This window comes from Melanotaenia boesemani, chromosome 3 (genome assembly GCF_017639745.1).
Source record: "Melanotaenia boesemani isolate fMelBoe1 chromosome 3, fMelBoe1.pri, whole genome shotgun sequence".
Lineage (NCBI taxonomy): Eukaryota > Metazoa > Chordata > Actinopteri > Atheriniformes > Melanotaeniidae > Melanotaenia > Melanotaenia boesemani.
Genome location: NC_055684.1, coordinates 40,301,403 through 40,319,370, shown reverse-complemented (window position 1 = coordinate 40,319,370; position 17,968 = coordinate 40,301,403). Strand labels below are relative to the sequence as shown.

The following is a 17,968-nucleotide window of genomic DNA, read 5'->3' as shown; positions in this document are numbered from 1 at the left end:
GGGGAGATGGGAGGGAGGGTGAGGGAAGAGTTTTTTACGTATTGGATTTAATAGAAAAGTGTGTCCAAAGCTTTGACTGGTCGTGTACAGAGAGGTGTGAATGAGGCTCTGCTTCATGTCGCCAAGTTGGTGAAAGGAAAGTAAAGACTGCTCCTGGACCCTGAAAGGTCAGAGCTGATGACATGGCTGATGTTTGCATATCAAATTCATCAAACTGAAACCTGAGAAGACAAATTTGGATGTAGTTCTACTTCCTGTTGTTGGACCTGAGTGAAATCAACCCTTCACGACAGCTTCTGCTTCCAATGAATTCGACCTGTTTTAGTGTGATTTGTGTAGATTAAACACTACAAACAGACTTATTTTCAACAGAAAAGTTCAGGGTTTTGTTTTTATATCCTTTCGTTAATTGTTTCTTTTCATTTCTTACAATGAGAAAAGAAATAATGACTTGAGATTTGTTAGTAAAGTTTTTGGATGAAGGTGCATGTAGCCGAAGCAAAGTCCGTTTTCCAGCGTAGCTGCTGGGTTGTGGACAGAAAACGTGAAAAGCTTTTCCCAGATGTGGGTTTATTTGTGTAATCAGATGAGAGAAGGAGAGGCCCTTTCGTTTTAAAACTGATATTTATTTAAGATTTCTCTCTTTTTCCCTCTGGTTTTGGCTCCTGCGTTGTTTTCAGTAACAAAGTCTCTCTGGTCGGCTAGAAAAAACACACCGGGCTCCGAGCGCTGAAAACAGGAATGACAAACACCATTAGCTGAAAAATTTCCATCTCATTGCAACTATGTTATTGTTTACTTTACCATACACGTCCTAATATGGTTACCTCCCTGTCAGAGCGGGCCGGGGCTGGGGGCCGGGGCTGGGGGCCGGAGCAGGGGCCGGGGCTGGGGGCCGGAGCAGCTGCCACTTAGACAATAAGAAACAAATGTCACAGCTCGGCAACGCAGCCGTACAGTTCTTGGCCTTCCACGCTGCTTGGCTCAGGCTCCCGTGTGATTTTTATCTCCTCTCCAGTGTTAGATGCCCTCACAATGCACCCCCCCACCTCTACCCCTCCTTGTCTTCTCTCTGTCTTTCTTTATTTGTCTGTATCTCCCCATCCATCTCTGTCCCGTCCTGTTGTTAGCTATGTGCAGCCTGACTGATGGGCCTCTGTTTGCTGTGTGGAGTTATTTATCAGGGGGTGGGGTGATGTGTTTGGAGTGGCTGCTGCCCTCCTCCATGCGGTCGAGCAGAGGCCAGTTCAGCTGCAGGTCACGCCTCGGCCTGAAGTCGACGCTGCTTTGCAACTGCAGACATTTTGGCATTTCTTGCAGAGCCTTTATGATAATGGAATGAAATCATGAAAAAAACCGGCCACATTCTACGTTGACTGTGTGCATATGAGCATTAGCTGTCAGGGTTCAGTAACCTCCCCACAGGTGAACCTGGCAGCTCTTTCACATGCACAGACTTTCTTTTCCCCAGCTGGCAAAGGATGATGACAGCCTCACCTCCATCCTAAAATCCTCACGTTTATGATATTTGCCCAGTGTTATCTGTGCCTGTGGATGAATGGGAGGACGGAGCATGAGGAATGTAGAAGGTCAGACTGCTTGATTTACTCAGTACAGAGCCACAGAATCCTTGGGAAAATACTTGGTCAGGGATCAAACAGACATCATGTGATATGCTCTTAAGACTGACCTTTAAAGTCACGCATCTTATGGCTAGTGATGCACAAAATCTGAAGCATCTTTTTCTAAACAAATGCAAGTGAAATGATTGGAAAGGTCCCATAAAAACTTTGTTTTTTATTTATGCTACTAAGATTTGGCCTAAAAACCTGCAGGCTGCAGCCAGCGACAGAAGCGGGAGTCTTGTTCTGTTTGTTCTGATAGTTTTTAAATCTGATGGCTGCTGACTGAATGCATGCAGACACGGAGCGCGGGCTGCACATGCTTAACGGAGATTCAGGCTTCTGTGTTTAACGTTCAGTTTGTGGTTTTATCAGACTGCGCTCACGTCTGACCGGAGTTTCCACCCCGCTGCAGCTATATTTTCTTGATAAGCTAATGGCACTGACCTTTTGTTGGGCTTTATTTTTCACTGGGGGGGGGGGGCTAAACCCTCTTTGACGTTAATGAACTTTGTGAAAAGTTGTTTACTGGCTTCAAGGTCAGTTTCTGAGAAAGGCAGCAGGATTTCTTGTAAATATATTTACAGCCAGGGATGTGTAAACATTGTAAATGTATACAGGTGCAGCAGAGGCCATACAGGCAGTTTTCCCCCTCTTTGTTTTCTTGCCGACCTTTCACCTGTGACACATGCATAAAAGCTGTTGTGTGCATGTGTTTATTTCTGGAGGCACTTTGCAGAACGACGTGGACAGACGAAAGCATAAAAACCAAAGCAGACTCTTAAGGAGCGAAATGATTTGCTCGCTCAGCCCAACGCAGCGCAGCTAGCGAGGCAGACCTCCGACTGAGGGCTATTAAATATGAATTAATGGAATGATGCTCAGGCTCATCTCTGGGTGTAGTGTAGTGTTGAAAAATAAAAATTTATGTTGCCAGCTACTCGCCGTGAAGGTGCATTTGGACTTAGTATCCTTTAATTAGAAGTGAGATATTAGCATTTCATAGGGCGCTTTATGCTGGGTGAGGGGATCGGCTGGCCACCGCGCCTTCATTAGCCGGCTTCTCGCCGTAATGAGTGCCGTCATTAGCTGATGGAGTGGATTTGCCCTGGCTCTACCTTGAAAGGCACATCTTTTACATACTTGCGAGGAATAAGGCCTTTTAATGGATTTCTTAATGAATAAAATAAGATGCCACATTTCTGATAACCTACACAGCTACGGTGCAGCAGATGGACACTTTTAGCTGAGGCATTAGCTAAAAGAAAGGAGTAAAAAGGACTGAAAAGGACGTTTTTATAGGACGTTGCTGAGATGTTGCAAAATGAAAATGAAATCTGCCAACAGTCTGTGGTCAGTAAAAGTCGTAAAGATGCAGGTGGTTCCTGTTCGAGGCCTGAGGAGCTGTGATGCTAGCTGCTGGAACTGCTGGGAAACAGAAAGCAGGACACCTATTGGATGATATTTATTAATAGATGTGTGTGCACATTAAACAGCAGTCAGAGTAGAGGTGTTTTGCAGTGATATGGAGGCCTCCCTAAGCCTTTGGCTGAGGCTTCAGTCTCAGAATCAGCCGTGAAGTGATTAGCATTTTATTGATGAGCTCCTGAAGTGGCAACTGTGGGAAATTGGATCTTTGATCTTGTGGAGTTTGGGAAATATATCCTGAGTGTGTGGATCTCCAGGTAAACCCGCACACACACAGACAGACTGACAGGAGGTTTGCGAAGGAAATTCCGCCCCTTCTTCAAAACACATATTTGTTTTGGATGTTTTCACTCAGTCGCCACGGTGATTACAGATGTTCATTAACAAAATTGGGTATTTGTTTTCAACTTTAACCAATCACTTTGATATGCTAATTATGGTGTAATTTAATTTGAGCCCTGTAATGACGATGCTGTTATTATGGACATAAATGATGCAGTTAAGCTGAGAGTAATCTCATTTGCATACTGTACATGCCAGTAAATTAAGCCCTTTCCTGCGTTGCTTCAGCTTTAATTTTCCACTCTTTTCACACAGCATCCCTCAGCTCCTGTGCCTAATAGCAAGCAGCTTGTTTGATGTGGAGAGCTGCTTCCTCACACTAAATCTAGTCACAATATGTAATGCATAAAGCCTCTCATTATAACTTTAAGTGCCCTTTTAAGAAGTTAGTATTAATAAGCAGGCAAGCTTTTTGTGCTTTGTAGTGATACACAAACAGTTTTTGTCCCTCTCGTAATCATCCTCAGCTCGGCTTAATGTTCCTGCAAAATAAAAAGCATCATGGCTGCAGTAACGATGTAGCTGGATTTCTAAAAAGAAAGAAAGCTCTAATCAGATTGTATTTGTCTTCATGTGATCAGATGCATCTCAGAGGCCATTGTGTGATGAGGTTCCTACTTTGAAAACAAGATGAAGGGCTTTTTTTTTCTGGCTTATATAAAAGGTTTTTCTCCATTTAAAAGGGAAAATAACTAATTGAAAAATATTGTCTTATTGTCTGTTTACTGCAAATAAATTGGCTTCTGTGTGTATAAAAGAAAGATGTTCCTGGCCTTGATAAAAGCTCCTGTGTCTTCATTAGAGAAGCAGCACCTCGTGGTGTCTGATTGTCTGATGTTTGCTGGAGAAGGTAAACATGTTGGTCATGCTGGGATGTTTATGCTGATCAAACATGTACGATGGCCGCGGTGAATGTTAAAGATCCGCGGCGATGCTGGACACAACTGCCAAGGCCTCTCAAGGTGGGTTAGGAGGATGCTTTATGGACTTTAACACTGACAATACAATTGCCCTTCACTGAGAATGCTCCTCCATTTTGTCCCATAAAGAATATTTTGCTGCCAGCCAATTTTCTCTGTTAGTCTCTAATTGGCTACATAAATCTCGGCTGTTGAGGGTGAGAAATGTTGCGGTGTCACACAGTGTAATCTTCACCCTTATTTACCAATTCATTAAGATTCATTGATGCAGGATTGGTGAGAGGAAATGACAACATAAATCAGGCCTCCAACATAATGACCCTAATCAGTTGGGAATTGCAGAAAATGTCATGATGAACTATGTCCTTGTATTAGTGCCACTGTACGTCGTCATTGTGCTGCTTTATGAGTGGGACGCATCATCCTGACACGGGCTGTATTTAACAAAAAAGACTTGTTAAAACCTGATTCCATTAAACTGCAGAAATTCATGGGAGGTCTTTTGGTATTTAGCCCAGGCCCTTTATCTTCAGCGTAATGGAAGTCACCAGCTCCCTTCCTCTTTAACCCTTGCTGTCCTCTCTCTGGGAAGGCGCTGAGGGGAGGGCAGCGTTAGAAATTATAACACACTTTTTAGGCTTAAATGACCCCGATACCACGTCAACAGAGAACTGCTCCTTCCACAGCTGAGCCGTGAATCAGACAGGTGGACGGTGCAGGTGTCCATCCACCTGTTCTTCACTTCCACACAGACGGTCTTTGCTCAGTCAGAAGTTCTCCAGACTTACTGAAGGTCTTTCAGAGTCCAAAAGAAAAGCTTTGCTTTGATTTTTGTTTGTTTAAAGAATTTATGAGAAGCATAAAATAGTTTAGCATCAACAATCTTTGCTGAATCTGAAATCCAGCAAAGACCTGAACCAGGACCTGGGAGATGCATCTGGACCTTCAGCTGACCCATCTACTGCTGGCTGAAGCCTCATCAGAAACGGTCTCCATGGTAACGTGGCTGTCAGGAAGCCGTTCTTAAGGAAGGAAAACAGGGAGAAAAGGCACATGTCACATGACACAAGAACTGGATCCTTCCCAGAACCAGGACCTCAACATTACTGAAGCAGTGTGGGCTCATCTGGACAGAGACTGGAACAGAATGCAAAAACATCCAAAGAAGAGCTTTGGAAAGTCCTTCAAGGACCCTGGAGAACTGTTCCTGGAGAAGAAACGATACGTTCGTGAGGAGGTTGGGACTGTGAGGAAGAATAAAGCTGCTCAGAACAAATTTCTCTCTGTTTTTGACTTTTTACTGTCTGTTCATTCATGTTGCCAAATTTTAAAACATCACATGATCCCGTTCCCATGGCGATGTCGGAGAAATGACGGCTGACTCAGTGTTGTCGTCCAGCACTGAGGGAGAAACTCCAGAAATAAAATGGTGACCTCGTGTCATTGCTGCTAATGATGGTGTCTGCTTCAGCGCTCTGAGGTGCCATGAATGGACCTTCCCGTGTCCCTGGATGGATCAGACCTACTCTGTCCTACTGTCTTCACGCATGCTGGTGAATGAGGAAACATAATAAACGTATCTTCCAGAGTCGATGACTTACTCTACAGTAATTAGTGGCTGACTTTGTGTGGTTTACCGCGGGTCTTCATGTGGTCGCCGGCTCTCCGCTGAACTGATGCTCCCCTCCAACGCCAGCTGTTCTAATAATATTGTCCTCTCTTTGCATAGGCACGCCATATTAATTAGACAAGTTCGTCAAGGCCAATCCTGCTTTTCCCAAGAAGATGCCTCTGACACATTTCTTCCACACAAGTTGGCATGAGAGCAGCCCCTTACTGGGATTGGAGGAAAAAACCATTAAAAGTACTGACATACTTAACGTAGTGTTGGAACAATTGGTGCGTCTGCAGCTCCCTCGGGACGGATAGATTGGATTTGTTTTTCTTTGACAGGTCTAACTGAGATGAGGAAGCCCAGCGTGGAGGCTGTGGTCAGGAGACGGCGTCTGTCCTCTCGCTGTCGTGTTAATGGGCAGGAGCCACATGTGAGCGAGACTATCAAAGTCAGATGAAGGAGAGTCGCTGAGAAAATGTGTGGCGAACGGCTCCTAAAACAGACTCCACATCCCAGAATTACTATTCCATTCATGCACAACCAGATTTAAACTCATTAGACTTTTCTATTTACTTAGTCTCCATCGGCCCTGGTGGTTCTAAAAATACCTTGGCCTGCCTTACTTTGGCTCATTCTGTCATTGTCTCTGCAGCGAGGTGTTTCTCACATGGCTCCAGACTAACGGGCTGGTATCAGATTCTCCTCTGGAGTCCGTCTTCTCTCCTTCTTACTGTTCGTCTATCTGAGCTTGCAGCGTGATAACAGGTTGGTCTTCGTCATCGTCGTCGTTTGGGATGTTAAGCATCTCTTCTGCTTGTGGTGGAGTGGAGATTCCTCAGAATGTAGAATGCAGAATCCCACATTTTCTCATGCTTGATTGTGTTTGGAGGTCTAGCTTACATCAGTCGGGGATGTAAAGGGGGAAAAACACTGATGGTTGGATGGCTTCTCTTCAGCAGATGGCATTTGTTGTATACATGAAAAATTCACAGTCAAGGTGACGTGCGACCTAAACGTCTCCACCACTAAATGTGGGCAGTTGTTTTGTGTTTAGCAGCTGAGCTGCATCATAATCACAAACATTTAGCTGCACCTTCATGTATTTTTTGTTAGTTAGTTTTTTTTTGTTGTTTTCTCTCCACACCAGGACGTTGTGCCATCTCTGGGAGCCTGCAGACATCCTTCGTTCCCTCCACAAACCCGGTTACTGAATAAATGAATGAAGTAAATGTTTAACATGTTTTTCCAAGTTCCTCGCTGCGCTGTTTGTTGGGTCTGGAAGAAAAGCTGGACAGCCATGTGTTTCCATAGGAGACCACCTTGCTGGCTACCCGCCCCGCCGTCTCCCCCCTCTCCTCCTCGGTCACGGTGGCTTGCCAGCAGCTGCAGCGCACCAGCTTAATGTGTCTTCAAATGTCAGAAGAATGGCTTTTTGTTTATCTTGACATTTGCCTCGCTGTTTATTCTAGTCAAAGCTGTATTTGCATCAGCCTGGATTCCCTAAATCCCCCCCTCCTTCCTAGAAGCTGTTTACACGATGCTTACCCCGAGTGTCACCGGGGAAATGGGCTGATCATTCCACCTGGTTAATATTAAATGCCTCCTGAAAGGAGATGTGTTTGTTCATAAACACAAGCTCCGCTCGTCCTGTTTACTGTAGCCATGGAAGCAGTCGCTTATTAAACAAACAGCTGCTTTGTTTGCTAGTGTGAGTGGTCTGCACCCTGCACAAGGTCTGGGAAGACCTGAGTGTTTCATGTGCCTCAGTTATGTGGGATTTGTGATGAGGGGTCTCATGAGGAGAGGCTGCGATTGCCAGAGTAGTTTGGAGACATGCTACGGTATCTAGGAGCTGTTTGAAGTGGCCGAGAGGCCGCGTGGTTTGGCTTTGCTCCTGTGTAACCTCAGATTGACATGGTACCAGTTAGCAGAAAGCCCGTTTTAGAGATGTTACATGAAAACTGCACCATGGTCCAAGTCCTGCATCTGTTTACCTGTGGAATATTTTCAGGAGACAGATCCTCTATCAGTGATGAGGGCTGTGATTGCAGATTTTTGAACATGCAGCTTGTGTTTGTCTTTTGACTTTGAGTCAGAAGCCAAAATAAGCCAAAAGATAAGCCTCTTTTTAGCGAGACAAAACCTTGAGCAGCATTCTGTTGTTGCACCTTTGGTACGCACTGATGTGTTGTCTAGTCAAGCAAGCCGAACCTAAACAGCTCCACAGTCAACCTCCAGCCATTGTTCCCTCCGTTGTGCTTTATCACCCACCCAAGAAACGCTGTGCTTGTGTAAACAAGGTCTGTGTGAGAACTCGGCAAATCCAAGCAGGTGGCTGCTGAGGCTTTACTGTCAGGAGCATTAAAGAAAAACAGAAGATGGAGAAGGGTCAGAGCGCAGCTGCACGGGCCGACCCTACCTTGAAACGAGCTGTTGGATTCCAGGCGAGCATGACGGAGGGCCCGGCGTTAGATTTCCATCGAGGGGTGGACTGATGAGCTCTGCCGCCGGCTGCTCTTAACCTTCAACCTGTCTGGTCAGGTGGGAGACATGTGACTCGTGTTTGTACTCTACTCTCATATTTGAGGCAGAAAAACAAAACAAGCTGCAAACAAACAGAAACTCTGACCTTTTTCCTCATGTTTTTATCCAGTGTTTGTTCCAAACATTTGTTTAGTTCCCCCCCGAAGAGCCGAGGCTGCCTTGGTTCTCTCCTGGAATTTCACTTTTTAATAGAAACTCTGCACAGAAAAAGCCAGACCTGCTCCAATATTATTAATTCTGAATACTTTTTCTGTATGTTTAGGTTTGTGTTTGAATGATGCGAAACATGCGTTCGTTACCCCGGTAACCCCCCCACCCCCCACCCCCCTTTAGCCGGACAGTTGACCCATAATTATGGCTAAATCTGTGAAAAAGGAACTGGATGGAAAAAGCTTTTCGAGTCAACTCACACAAGGCCGTTCTGCCCGCAGAGCAAAGTTAAACTAAAGGGACGCGGGGCCAGGTCACCTGGTTGCCCGGGTCACATGGCTGCCCGGGTCACCTGGTTGCCCCGGTAACATGGTTGCCCGGGTCACATGGCTGCCCGGGCCCGGCTCACGATGGCTCCCTGCCTCAGCGCGCTGCAGATTAACGGCGTTATCAGCGCCGCTCTCTAATAAGACTCCTTCCCTATCTGCTTGATATTTATGATGGATAATGCCCATTTTCCATTTTCTTTTTTCTCCAGTTTTTTCCTTCATGATATTGCAGTTTTGAATTATTCTGTGGTGAAATTAATGAGAAAGTAGATTTATGGGTTTCATTTGTTTGTCAATTGGAAAATTAATTGGGTGTTAATTTTAGCCATCCCCTCATCAGTGCCGGTTCCAAGCATGCGCGCATTACTTTGCATTCATTGGAGCCTCTCTCTCTTTATTGTGGGTCACTAGTTTTGCATACATTAAAATAGCCCCGCGGCTCATTCTCTTGATTACTTTTAGAGACGCCATGCATTTGGAAATTTACGTCTTTCCGTTACAGTTATGAAAATTCAGCATTGAATGGCAGTTAATGTGTAATGGCCGTTACTTGCCCCCTTTTTTATGAAGCTGTAGAAAGAAAGAAAAACACAACAGATCCCCCCCCCCATGCAAAGAAAATATTTTTTCTCAAACATAAGTCAGCACATGGTTTCTTTCTAATCGCCAGAGAACGTGCGTTTCTGATTGGCCGGCAGTGCGAGCGAGGGCCAGTAGGTGGAGTCGTGGCTGCATCCCATCCCACAGAACTCCTATTGCCCCCTCCTCCTTTGTGCCAGACTGGAAGGGTGAGCCGGGTCAACATCTGTCTGGAGGAAAAAGGAGGGAGGGGGCCGAGTACAGGGCCTGTAGGCCTGGACCCGGGCTGGACAGGCCTGGTCCTGGGGCGCTGATGCCTGGAGAACAACCCCCCCAGTACCCAATCTCATATAAACTCATGCTGGCCGTCCTGCAAACCTCTAACACCATAAATCTGCATTTAGTTCCAGTTTTACCTTCTTTCATGATGAGGCTCGTGTTGAAAAGGCATTTTTTCTGCTTCATATAAATAATTAATCAGCCACGTTAATTTGCTTCCGCCTGACTCGGTCAGCTTCATTAACAGACCTGGGACAGGGAGGCTGGAAGCGTCGCACCAGAGGCCTGTGACCAGCTCACAGCAGCTGTAACTCATCCCTCCGATGTGAGGAATACCGGTGCAGATATGCACCAGTATCACTGGCACGTCCCCCCAGGGACACAGAGGGGTGTGGGGGGGTGGGTGGCACGACTAGCTGGCGTTTCTATCCAACAACACATCAGAAAATTAGGGAAAAATCACTTTATTTGCAGTTAACATTGATTTTTGAGTATATTTTTTAATATACATATATTTCTTCTTAAAACTTCTCTGCTGGTATTTATATGTTGTAATTAAAAAATCAACATTTTTTCCAACTGAAGGGATTTATTTCTGCTCGGAGCTGTATTGTGGTGTTAATTGAGCACCCCTGCCGGATTCCAGGGTTTTGCCTCAGATTGGATGTTTCTCATGGAGATCCTTTGGCAGGCCTCACACAGTGGCCCTGTTTCCCATTAAAAAGCCATTCTGTTGTGGTTCTTCTGGGAGCCTTGCGAGTAAATATATCCATTTCCATAGAAAGTGTTTTGTTTTGGAGGTCCAGTGTTTTCTTGGGCTCCTTTGCTCTGGCTCAGCTCAGGGTGGGTTCCTCTCGAATGTGCCCTGGACCCCTCCTCACACCCTGTAATGGAGAACACAAACAAAACCTGAGTCCACCAGTATGGACTCGTCATCTGCAGCAGAAAGGACCAAAGGAGCAGTTCATTACTGTGTTTGGAGGCAGTCTGTGTGTGGATGTGTGTGTGTTTTTGCCTCATTTCATACGCTGCAAGCACACAAACGACGCAGAGAAGCGTAAAGCAAACGGGGGAAGTTGTGGGAGGGCTTGACAGATGTTTACAGCTGGGTTGAAATGCGACCTCATGGCTGCATGTTTTAACAGCTGCTTCTCCCTCTTCTCTCCGTCTGCATCCTCTCAGCTTTTTAAGTCATGATGCAAGAATCTGGGACAGAGGTGACGAACAACGGACCGGCCAATCAGAATGGAGGAGCGAGCGTGGAGGGCGTACCCAGGGAGGGGCGTCCCAGAAGCGCCACGCCATCAGTGGATGTGACTGCTGCGGACCTCCTGCAGCTCCAGCAGCACCAGGTAGACCAGTCCCCTTTTCACACCTGTCTTCACGTTATTAAGCCATGTCAGCATCAGGCCGGCCGCTGAATGTTTAATCCCACCTCAGAGCACAAACACATTATTATTATTATTTATGCATATTCAGGCCCGTTTGAATATTTCAGGAAGGGGAAGTGCTCCTTCTGTGTGCTTGTTTGGTTGTGAGTGTGTTTATCTGCATTTTGCTAAAATATTAATCGTTAAGTTCGGGCATATTTTAGAAACGTAGGTCCTGCAGGATTTTGTTGACAGTAGGGAAATGATGGCATCCGATAGGATGTCTGCGGCTGGTTGTAAACACGCCTCGCACTCAGAGCTAATGGCGTGCACGGTGGCGGCGGCGTGCGCGGCGGACTTGAGGCAAACGGACAGGCTCTTTCTGTTGGTGTCGGCGTTATGTGGCACACGCCGGCGCGTTAAATGAAGCAGCTCTGAAAAGATCAGCGTGTCTTCTGCTATCTGGGGCTTGTTGTCAGGAGCTGTTTGGTGATGGCGCCCAGGCTCGGTGCTGTTGTCTGACGTCGCAGCGCATCCATCACTTTGTGTACAAGCAGAGAAACAGTCCTGCAGCGTGGAACATGGGGGCAGCGCTGCATACAGAGCTGCTATCATCTTCCATCCTTCACGGTGGGATTATGATGATTTATATGTAGCTGCTGAAATACAGGCCTTGTGAAAGGCAGGAAAATTCTTTATGCATCTTTTTGTGCTGCTAAGCTAACTAGCGTAGCATTTTCTAGCACCAGTAGAAAGCCATGCAGCAACAATAAGTTTTACTGGGTCAGCGCAGGATTCCCGCCTTAGAAAAGCTCCGAGGTGGGTGACACCGGATTGGGATGCCGGCCATGGCTTCTGGTTTTGGTCATTTGTGGATTTCTGGTTTCACCTGGTGATGCTGCTTTGTGTGCTCATGTTTTATGGATCGATTTAAATTCTGGTTTGTCTTGTTTTATTTTGTAGAGCCGTTGTCTACTTCCTGCTCACCTGGGTTCTGTGGGTTTATTACACCTGTCCTTAGTTCAGCTCCTGGTTCCTGTTCTTTCTACATCCTGATTTGTCCTCCTTCTTCCTCGTCTCTTGGATCTTTCTCGGTTTTTCTAGCGGTTGCTTCTGATTTCTTGTTGTTTGTTCCTGCAGCGCTTTTCTTCTACGAGATGACATTTCTACTTCTTCTTCTTCTTTTCAGTGTCTCACTCTTTCATGCTCCACCCTGACCCCACATTTCCTTTACCAATTATGAGCGTTGCAGATCCTTGTGCACTGTACAGTCCCTCCAGGAATATGTCATGTTGAGACTGCAAATAAATGAAGACAAAGTTGGAGTCCATAAAATCCATAAAATCCCCAAAAATCTGATGCAAATGATGAAAGAATCTGACTATTTTTCTTTTTTTGTGCTGTCGGAACAATAAGTTGCATCTTAAAAAGCAGTATCGTTTTAATAAAGAAGGTTGGAATATATGAATTTTAATTTTAGTGAATTAATATTGATATAATAGGTAACATTTAGAATAAATTATAAATATAAATTTAGTATATTTTGAATACATTTTGGGTGCTTTTTCCAGAATAAAGAGGAGAAAAAGGTGAGGTTTCGCTGTGCAGGCTGGGTAATATGGAGCTCTGCAGACTGGCTGGTTTCTGGCTTGTGTGCTTCATTTTGACTGAAAACGCTTAAAAGTTCTTGATAAGAAACCATTAACTGATTCTAGCTCAGTGTTGGGCTTGCTTTTTGCATCGAGCCCGACCTTCGTACCATTAAAGGGGAAATTTTGGTGCAACTTAGATGCTTCGTTTTTGGAGAGAAAAACAGATAATTGCTCGTAACCTTCGTCTTTTTACGGCTCATGACAAACAGCTGGTGAACTTAAAGCCTCCGATCACTTTTAATTAAGGTTTATGATTTATGTTTAGTTTTTTGTAAATGTGGGGTCTTCTTCCCCGGTTCAGGACTGTGGACCTGCCAGTTTAGAGATCTTTGTTGTCATTGTTACGTGAAGAATAAAATCCATGTTTGCAGCACATTTAAAGTTTAAACTCAACTAAAGAGAAATAAATGTTCACCATTTATCCAGCTTTATTTTTCTATAATTACACTCCCGCTATAAACCAGATTCTAAATGGACGTGGACATAAATGTATTTATAAAAGAAGACCGGAGCGAGTCTGTGACAAAGGAACTAATAACGTCATCGGTGAAACTATTGCACCGTTGCATGAAAACAAGTAATCAGATTACTCATCATTACACATATTAGATTGGGGGGGTCACTGTGTTCCCTCTCCACAGTCTGAGGCTTGTCCAGATCCACTGTTCATCCACCAACTCCACCTCCCAGTCCCTGACCCCGCCTCCCAGACCTCACCTTCCAGTCCCTGACCCCGCCTTCCAGTCCCTGACCTCGCCTCTCAGTCCCTGACCCCGTCTTCCAGTCCCTGACCCCGCCTCCAAGTCCCTGACCCCGCCTCTCAGTCCCTGACCCCGCCTTCCAGTCCCTGACCCCGCCTCCCACCAGCCAGCCATCTTTTCTCCAGCATGTCCTCAGTGAGAGAATCGCGTCCATACTGAAGTTTTTGCTGCAGGAGTCCCACTAAAGCAGAGCTGAAAGTTGGGTGACTGCAGGCCACAGCTGCACTGAAACTGGATTCCGGCTGACTTCCGTTCTTCGCCAGCAGCACATTGTGATTGACTCTGCGAAGACAGCGGGGCTGCAGCTTTGATAATGTGAGGCGGGGTGGAAAGTGTGGTTTCTGGATGCATCTGGTCCTCCAGCGTTTAAAGCAGCGCTTTCCTTTCTGCTTTGTTCTGGGGAGATATTGGTCTGAATGAATCCAGCGTGAGTTTGAGTAGAAAAGGTGATAAATGACATGTGGATGGAGACGGGGGACGAGATGTCTCACTCAGCTCCTGGCGTGGGACTTTGACAGTCCTGCTTACCGGGGTGGTGTTACTGGTACTAACGGTCTCCTCCCATTAGACCAAGCTGGGACTTTGGCTCATGCACCATGAACCGTGTTAATTGTCCTCAGGTTTTACCGTCTTTACTCAATTACTGGTAACTTTTTACTTTTGTGGCATTTCATCTGTGGCTCGTTCTAACACACCTCAGAGAGGTTTTCTTCTCTTTGTTCTCCACAAAACATCCAAGATGCCATTACCCCGTTTAGAGTGATGCAAAATCAATCTAAAATGTTCTCAGGCTGAAAGTGAAAATGTCTGCGAGTCCCCTGAGTGAGTGGGAACAACAAACCTGGCTGTGGCATATCATTTATTCTTATTAGGGAACATAACTGTGAAAGACAGTCCTCATTAATAAAGACGGGGGATGAAATAATTGTAATCTGTTTGATCATCTTGATCCTGACAGGGGAATTCATCTTGTGGACTAGTCAGATTTGGGGGAAGTGGACCATAAGCTTGGTTTAAGCATCTCTATTAGTGAGTCAGATACTGTTTGCTGTGAGGGTGGGGGAGGAAGGCTTGAAATTGAGCCGTTTAAGGAACTTTGTGTGTTGTGCTTTAGCAGTTTGACCTTGTGGTGGCTTAGAAAAGACTTTTCTAGTTATTTATCAGTTTGTTTTTGATCATTTTTAAATTTTTTAGAAATATTGGATTTTTTCTAATAACACGTCTGTTTAGAATCTGCTGTTTATTTTCTCAGTTTTTTCTTTTTCCTGTGTGTGTTTGTGTGGCAGAAGTTGTGGTTTTAATTATTTCGACATGAGGAAGTGAAGATGCTGCAGGGGAGACTGTAAACAGCCGTATCAGGGACTAGCGCTTTAGCTTTAGCTTGCAATGATTTTTTGAGGGGAAGCTGCGTCCAGATAAACGGTGGCAGTGATGGAACGAACTCTGCAGCCGCTCTGTTCTCCAGACCAAAGTTTCCTGTGATTTCTGGTCATTTTCAGCAAAGATCCCACCTGTTACACCACACACGTTATTCCAGGGTTGAACATTAATATCCTGCTCTTTAATAAAACACATTCTGTCTTTCCTTCTCAGTCGTGCTGAAAGAAAAAACAACAGAAATAAAACAGGAGAGAATAATTGTTTTATTAACTACATTCTCTAAGACGTACAAAGAGTGGCTTTTTAAAGGAGAAACGTGAGGAAAAGAACGTTTCCTGTGCTTTGCAGCTCATGTTTGAGTATCAGAAATGGCTCCCAGCTCTGAAACATCCCTTTGGGCCCTCGCTGGGATAAAAATATCTCCTGAATGAGCCGGAATTTTTCATCTTTATCTCCACGTTGATGTCAGGCTGCATTTGCTTTACCTGAGTGGAAGTTGAAACTTTTGCTCTTTTCTCTGTTACCATCAACAGTTTTATATTCCACTTGTCATTTAAAAAGAAATGAAATGATTATTCTCTCAGTGCTTTAATGCTTTATATCCAACCAGGAGGCTCCAGCTGGTCATTCTTCATGCTTTCATTTCTTATTAGTCATGTAACCCTTTAACAGCCTGGTGAAGCTTAAAGAATTGAACAAATCCTATTTAATATTAATGGAAATGAAGTTAGTTAGTTGCTTTTAGTTGTTTTTATTTCGTTGGATTAGTTTTAAAGGTGGACTCGTGTCTGTTTTTACCAACCTGGTTTTATTTTCTGCTCCATCTTTATTTTCTTTTTTAACTGTAAAACACTTGAACCCTGGAAGCCCTCCCTCCTCCCGGTCACTGGCTGACCAGTTCATTCTCACACCACAGAGATCCCCGTAGTTCTCCGTCCACCTGCTCCTTCACCTGGTCGCCTTCCCTCCTAACAATGTCTTTCCTTTGGGAATTAAAAGCTTGTGATTTGCTCCCCCTCCTCTTCAGCCAGCGTCCTCTTTTCTATGGTCTCTGCCTACGGCCAAAAAGTGGCCCATCCAACCAGGAACTGATCATGTGGATAAACTGAGATGTGAACATAAGTCTGATTATTAGCTTGTTGTGATAAAAACAGTCTGGATTTTACGTTTTCTCTCCGTCTGACCTGAGTTTAGCAGAGAAATGTTCATGTATCTGTTTGTAGGGAAAATCCTTTTCCATGTGAGACGGTTTGATTCTGGTTCCTGGATGCAGATGGTTTGCTGGAGTGATGCCTGCATCCAGCAGCTCTGACCTGCTTGCTTCAAATGCTGCTCGTCCTCTTTTCTGCCATGTCCGCCACGTGCACGCTCCGCGCACAGCGGCAGCGGTGAGGAGAGAGGATGTAACCGAGCTTCGTGTTCATAACTAAATAATAGACGGGACGTCCCGTTCTGAAGGGATCACGGTCTTGATTAAACTGGAACTACAAATCCCACCAGCCTGCACAACAGTCTTCCCCTTTACAGCAACCAGGAGGGGACATACTACCTATATATATATATATATATATATATATATGTATATATATATATATATATATATATATATATATATATATATATATATATATATATATATATATATATATATATATATATATATATATATATATGTATGTATATGTATGTATATGTATGTATGTATATATATATATATATATATATATATATATATATATATATATATATGTATGTATATGTATGTATATGTATATATATATATATATATATATATATGTATATGTATGTATATATATATATATATATATATATATATATATATATATATATATATATATATATGTATATGTATGTATATATATATATGTATGTATATATATATATATATATATATATATATATGTATGTATGTATGTATATATATATATATATATATATATATATGTATGTGTGTGTGTGTGTATAGGTGTGTTTATGTATATGAATATATGTGTGTGTATATGTATGTAAGTGTGTGTGTCCAGATTTATGTTAACATGTTAGCTTGAAGCTGAAGGACTATTCTCACATAAGACATTCCCCGTGGACATGAGGTAGTTTGTAGAGACTTTAGTTTCTCGTTCCACACAGTTCTGGTGAAAAGCTGTAAATTTCTGATGTAAAAGGGAGCTCTTGAACTGTGTATTAACCAAACGGTGTTACAGTTGTTTTAAACTGAGAAAAAAGGCTCATGGTACAGTCTCTTTCTAAAGATCAGAGCAGGCAGTTGTAGCTGGTTGAAATGTTGGTGGTGTTGCGTGTACAGAGAGCAGAGAGTGACACGCATTACAGTGGCTGCAGAAAGAGCTGAATGAGCACAGGTTTCCTGTTTGCATAATGCAAGTCCTACACAGTCCCCAGTGGAGGCTCGAGTGGCTAGAAAAGCCAGTTTTCTGCTGTGCTACTGGATTCTGTTCTGCCCACCTTCTGAGAGAAGACCTACATGACTAGACCTGCTACCCCAGAGCGCTCACAGGTATGCGCACAGATGAAGAGTTCACATATGGGTATGTGCCTGTCAACAACAGAGCCCCAAAGGTTGGATGTTGAGTGCAGGACTTGCTGGTTTCTGCCATCCAGGTTATCTTGTAGAGTAAGAGTGCAAGACGTAGCAGTGGCAATCGAGGGAGAAGACCAGAGAGCTTTTTCTGCCTCTGCTGCAGAGCTGAGGGCAGCACAGGGAGCAAGCTACACCGACTGTTGCACACAAACATACACTCATCCCTGCACTGCAATCCTGAACGACACTTATCATCTCACTCACATACAGCAGATCAGAGAGGCATCCTCGTGGCCATGCTGTGCACGCTCCTCCATCTCCAGGAGTTCTCGGGTCTCTTCGTGCACACTGTTCATTTTGCCCCAGGAGGCCAGGCTGAGCCTCCAGCTTATTGGAAAATCTGGCGGATAGGATAGCATCAGTGTTATGACACTGCA

The 17,968-nt window shown here is 44.4% G+C and overlaps 1 protein-coding gene across 9 annotated transcripts in view; it reads left to right on the top strand.

Moving 5' to 3' along the window:
• Positions 1–17,968, top strand: part of foxp1b (forkhead box P1b) — a 206,740-nt gene that overhangs the window by 102,852 nt on the left and 85,920 nt on the right. For all 9 annotated transcript variants that reach the window (XM_041979490.1, XM_041979491.1, XM_041979497.1 and 6 more), the window contains one exon: positions 10,991–11,160. In XM_041979490.1, the coding sequence (XP_041835424.1) occupies positions 11,002–11,160 (159 nt within the window). In that variant the 5' untranslated portion in view covers positions 10,991–11,001. The remainder of the gene's footprint in view (positions 1–10,990; positions 11,161–17,968) is intronic.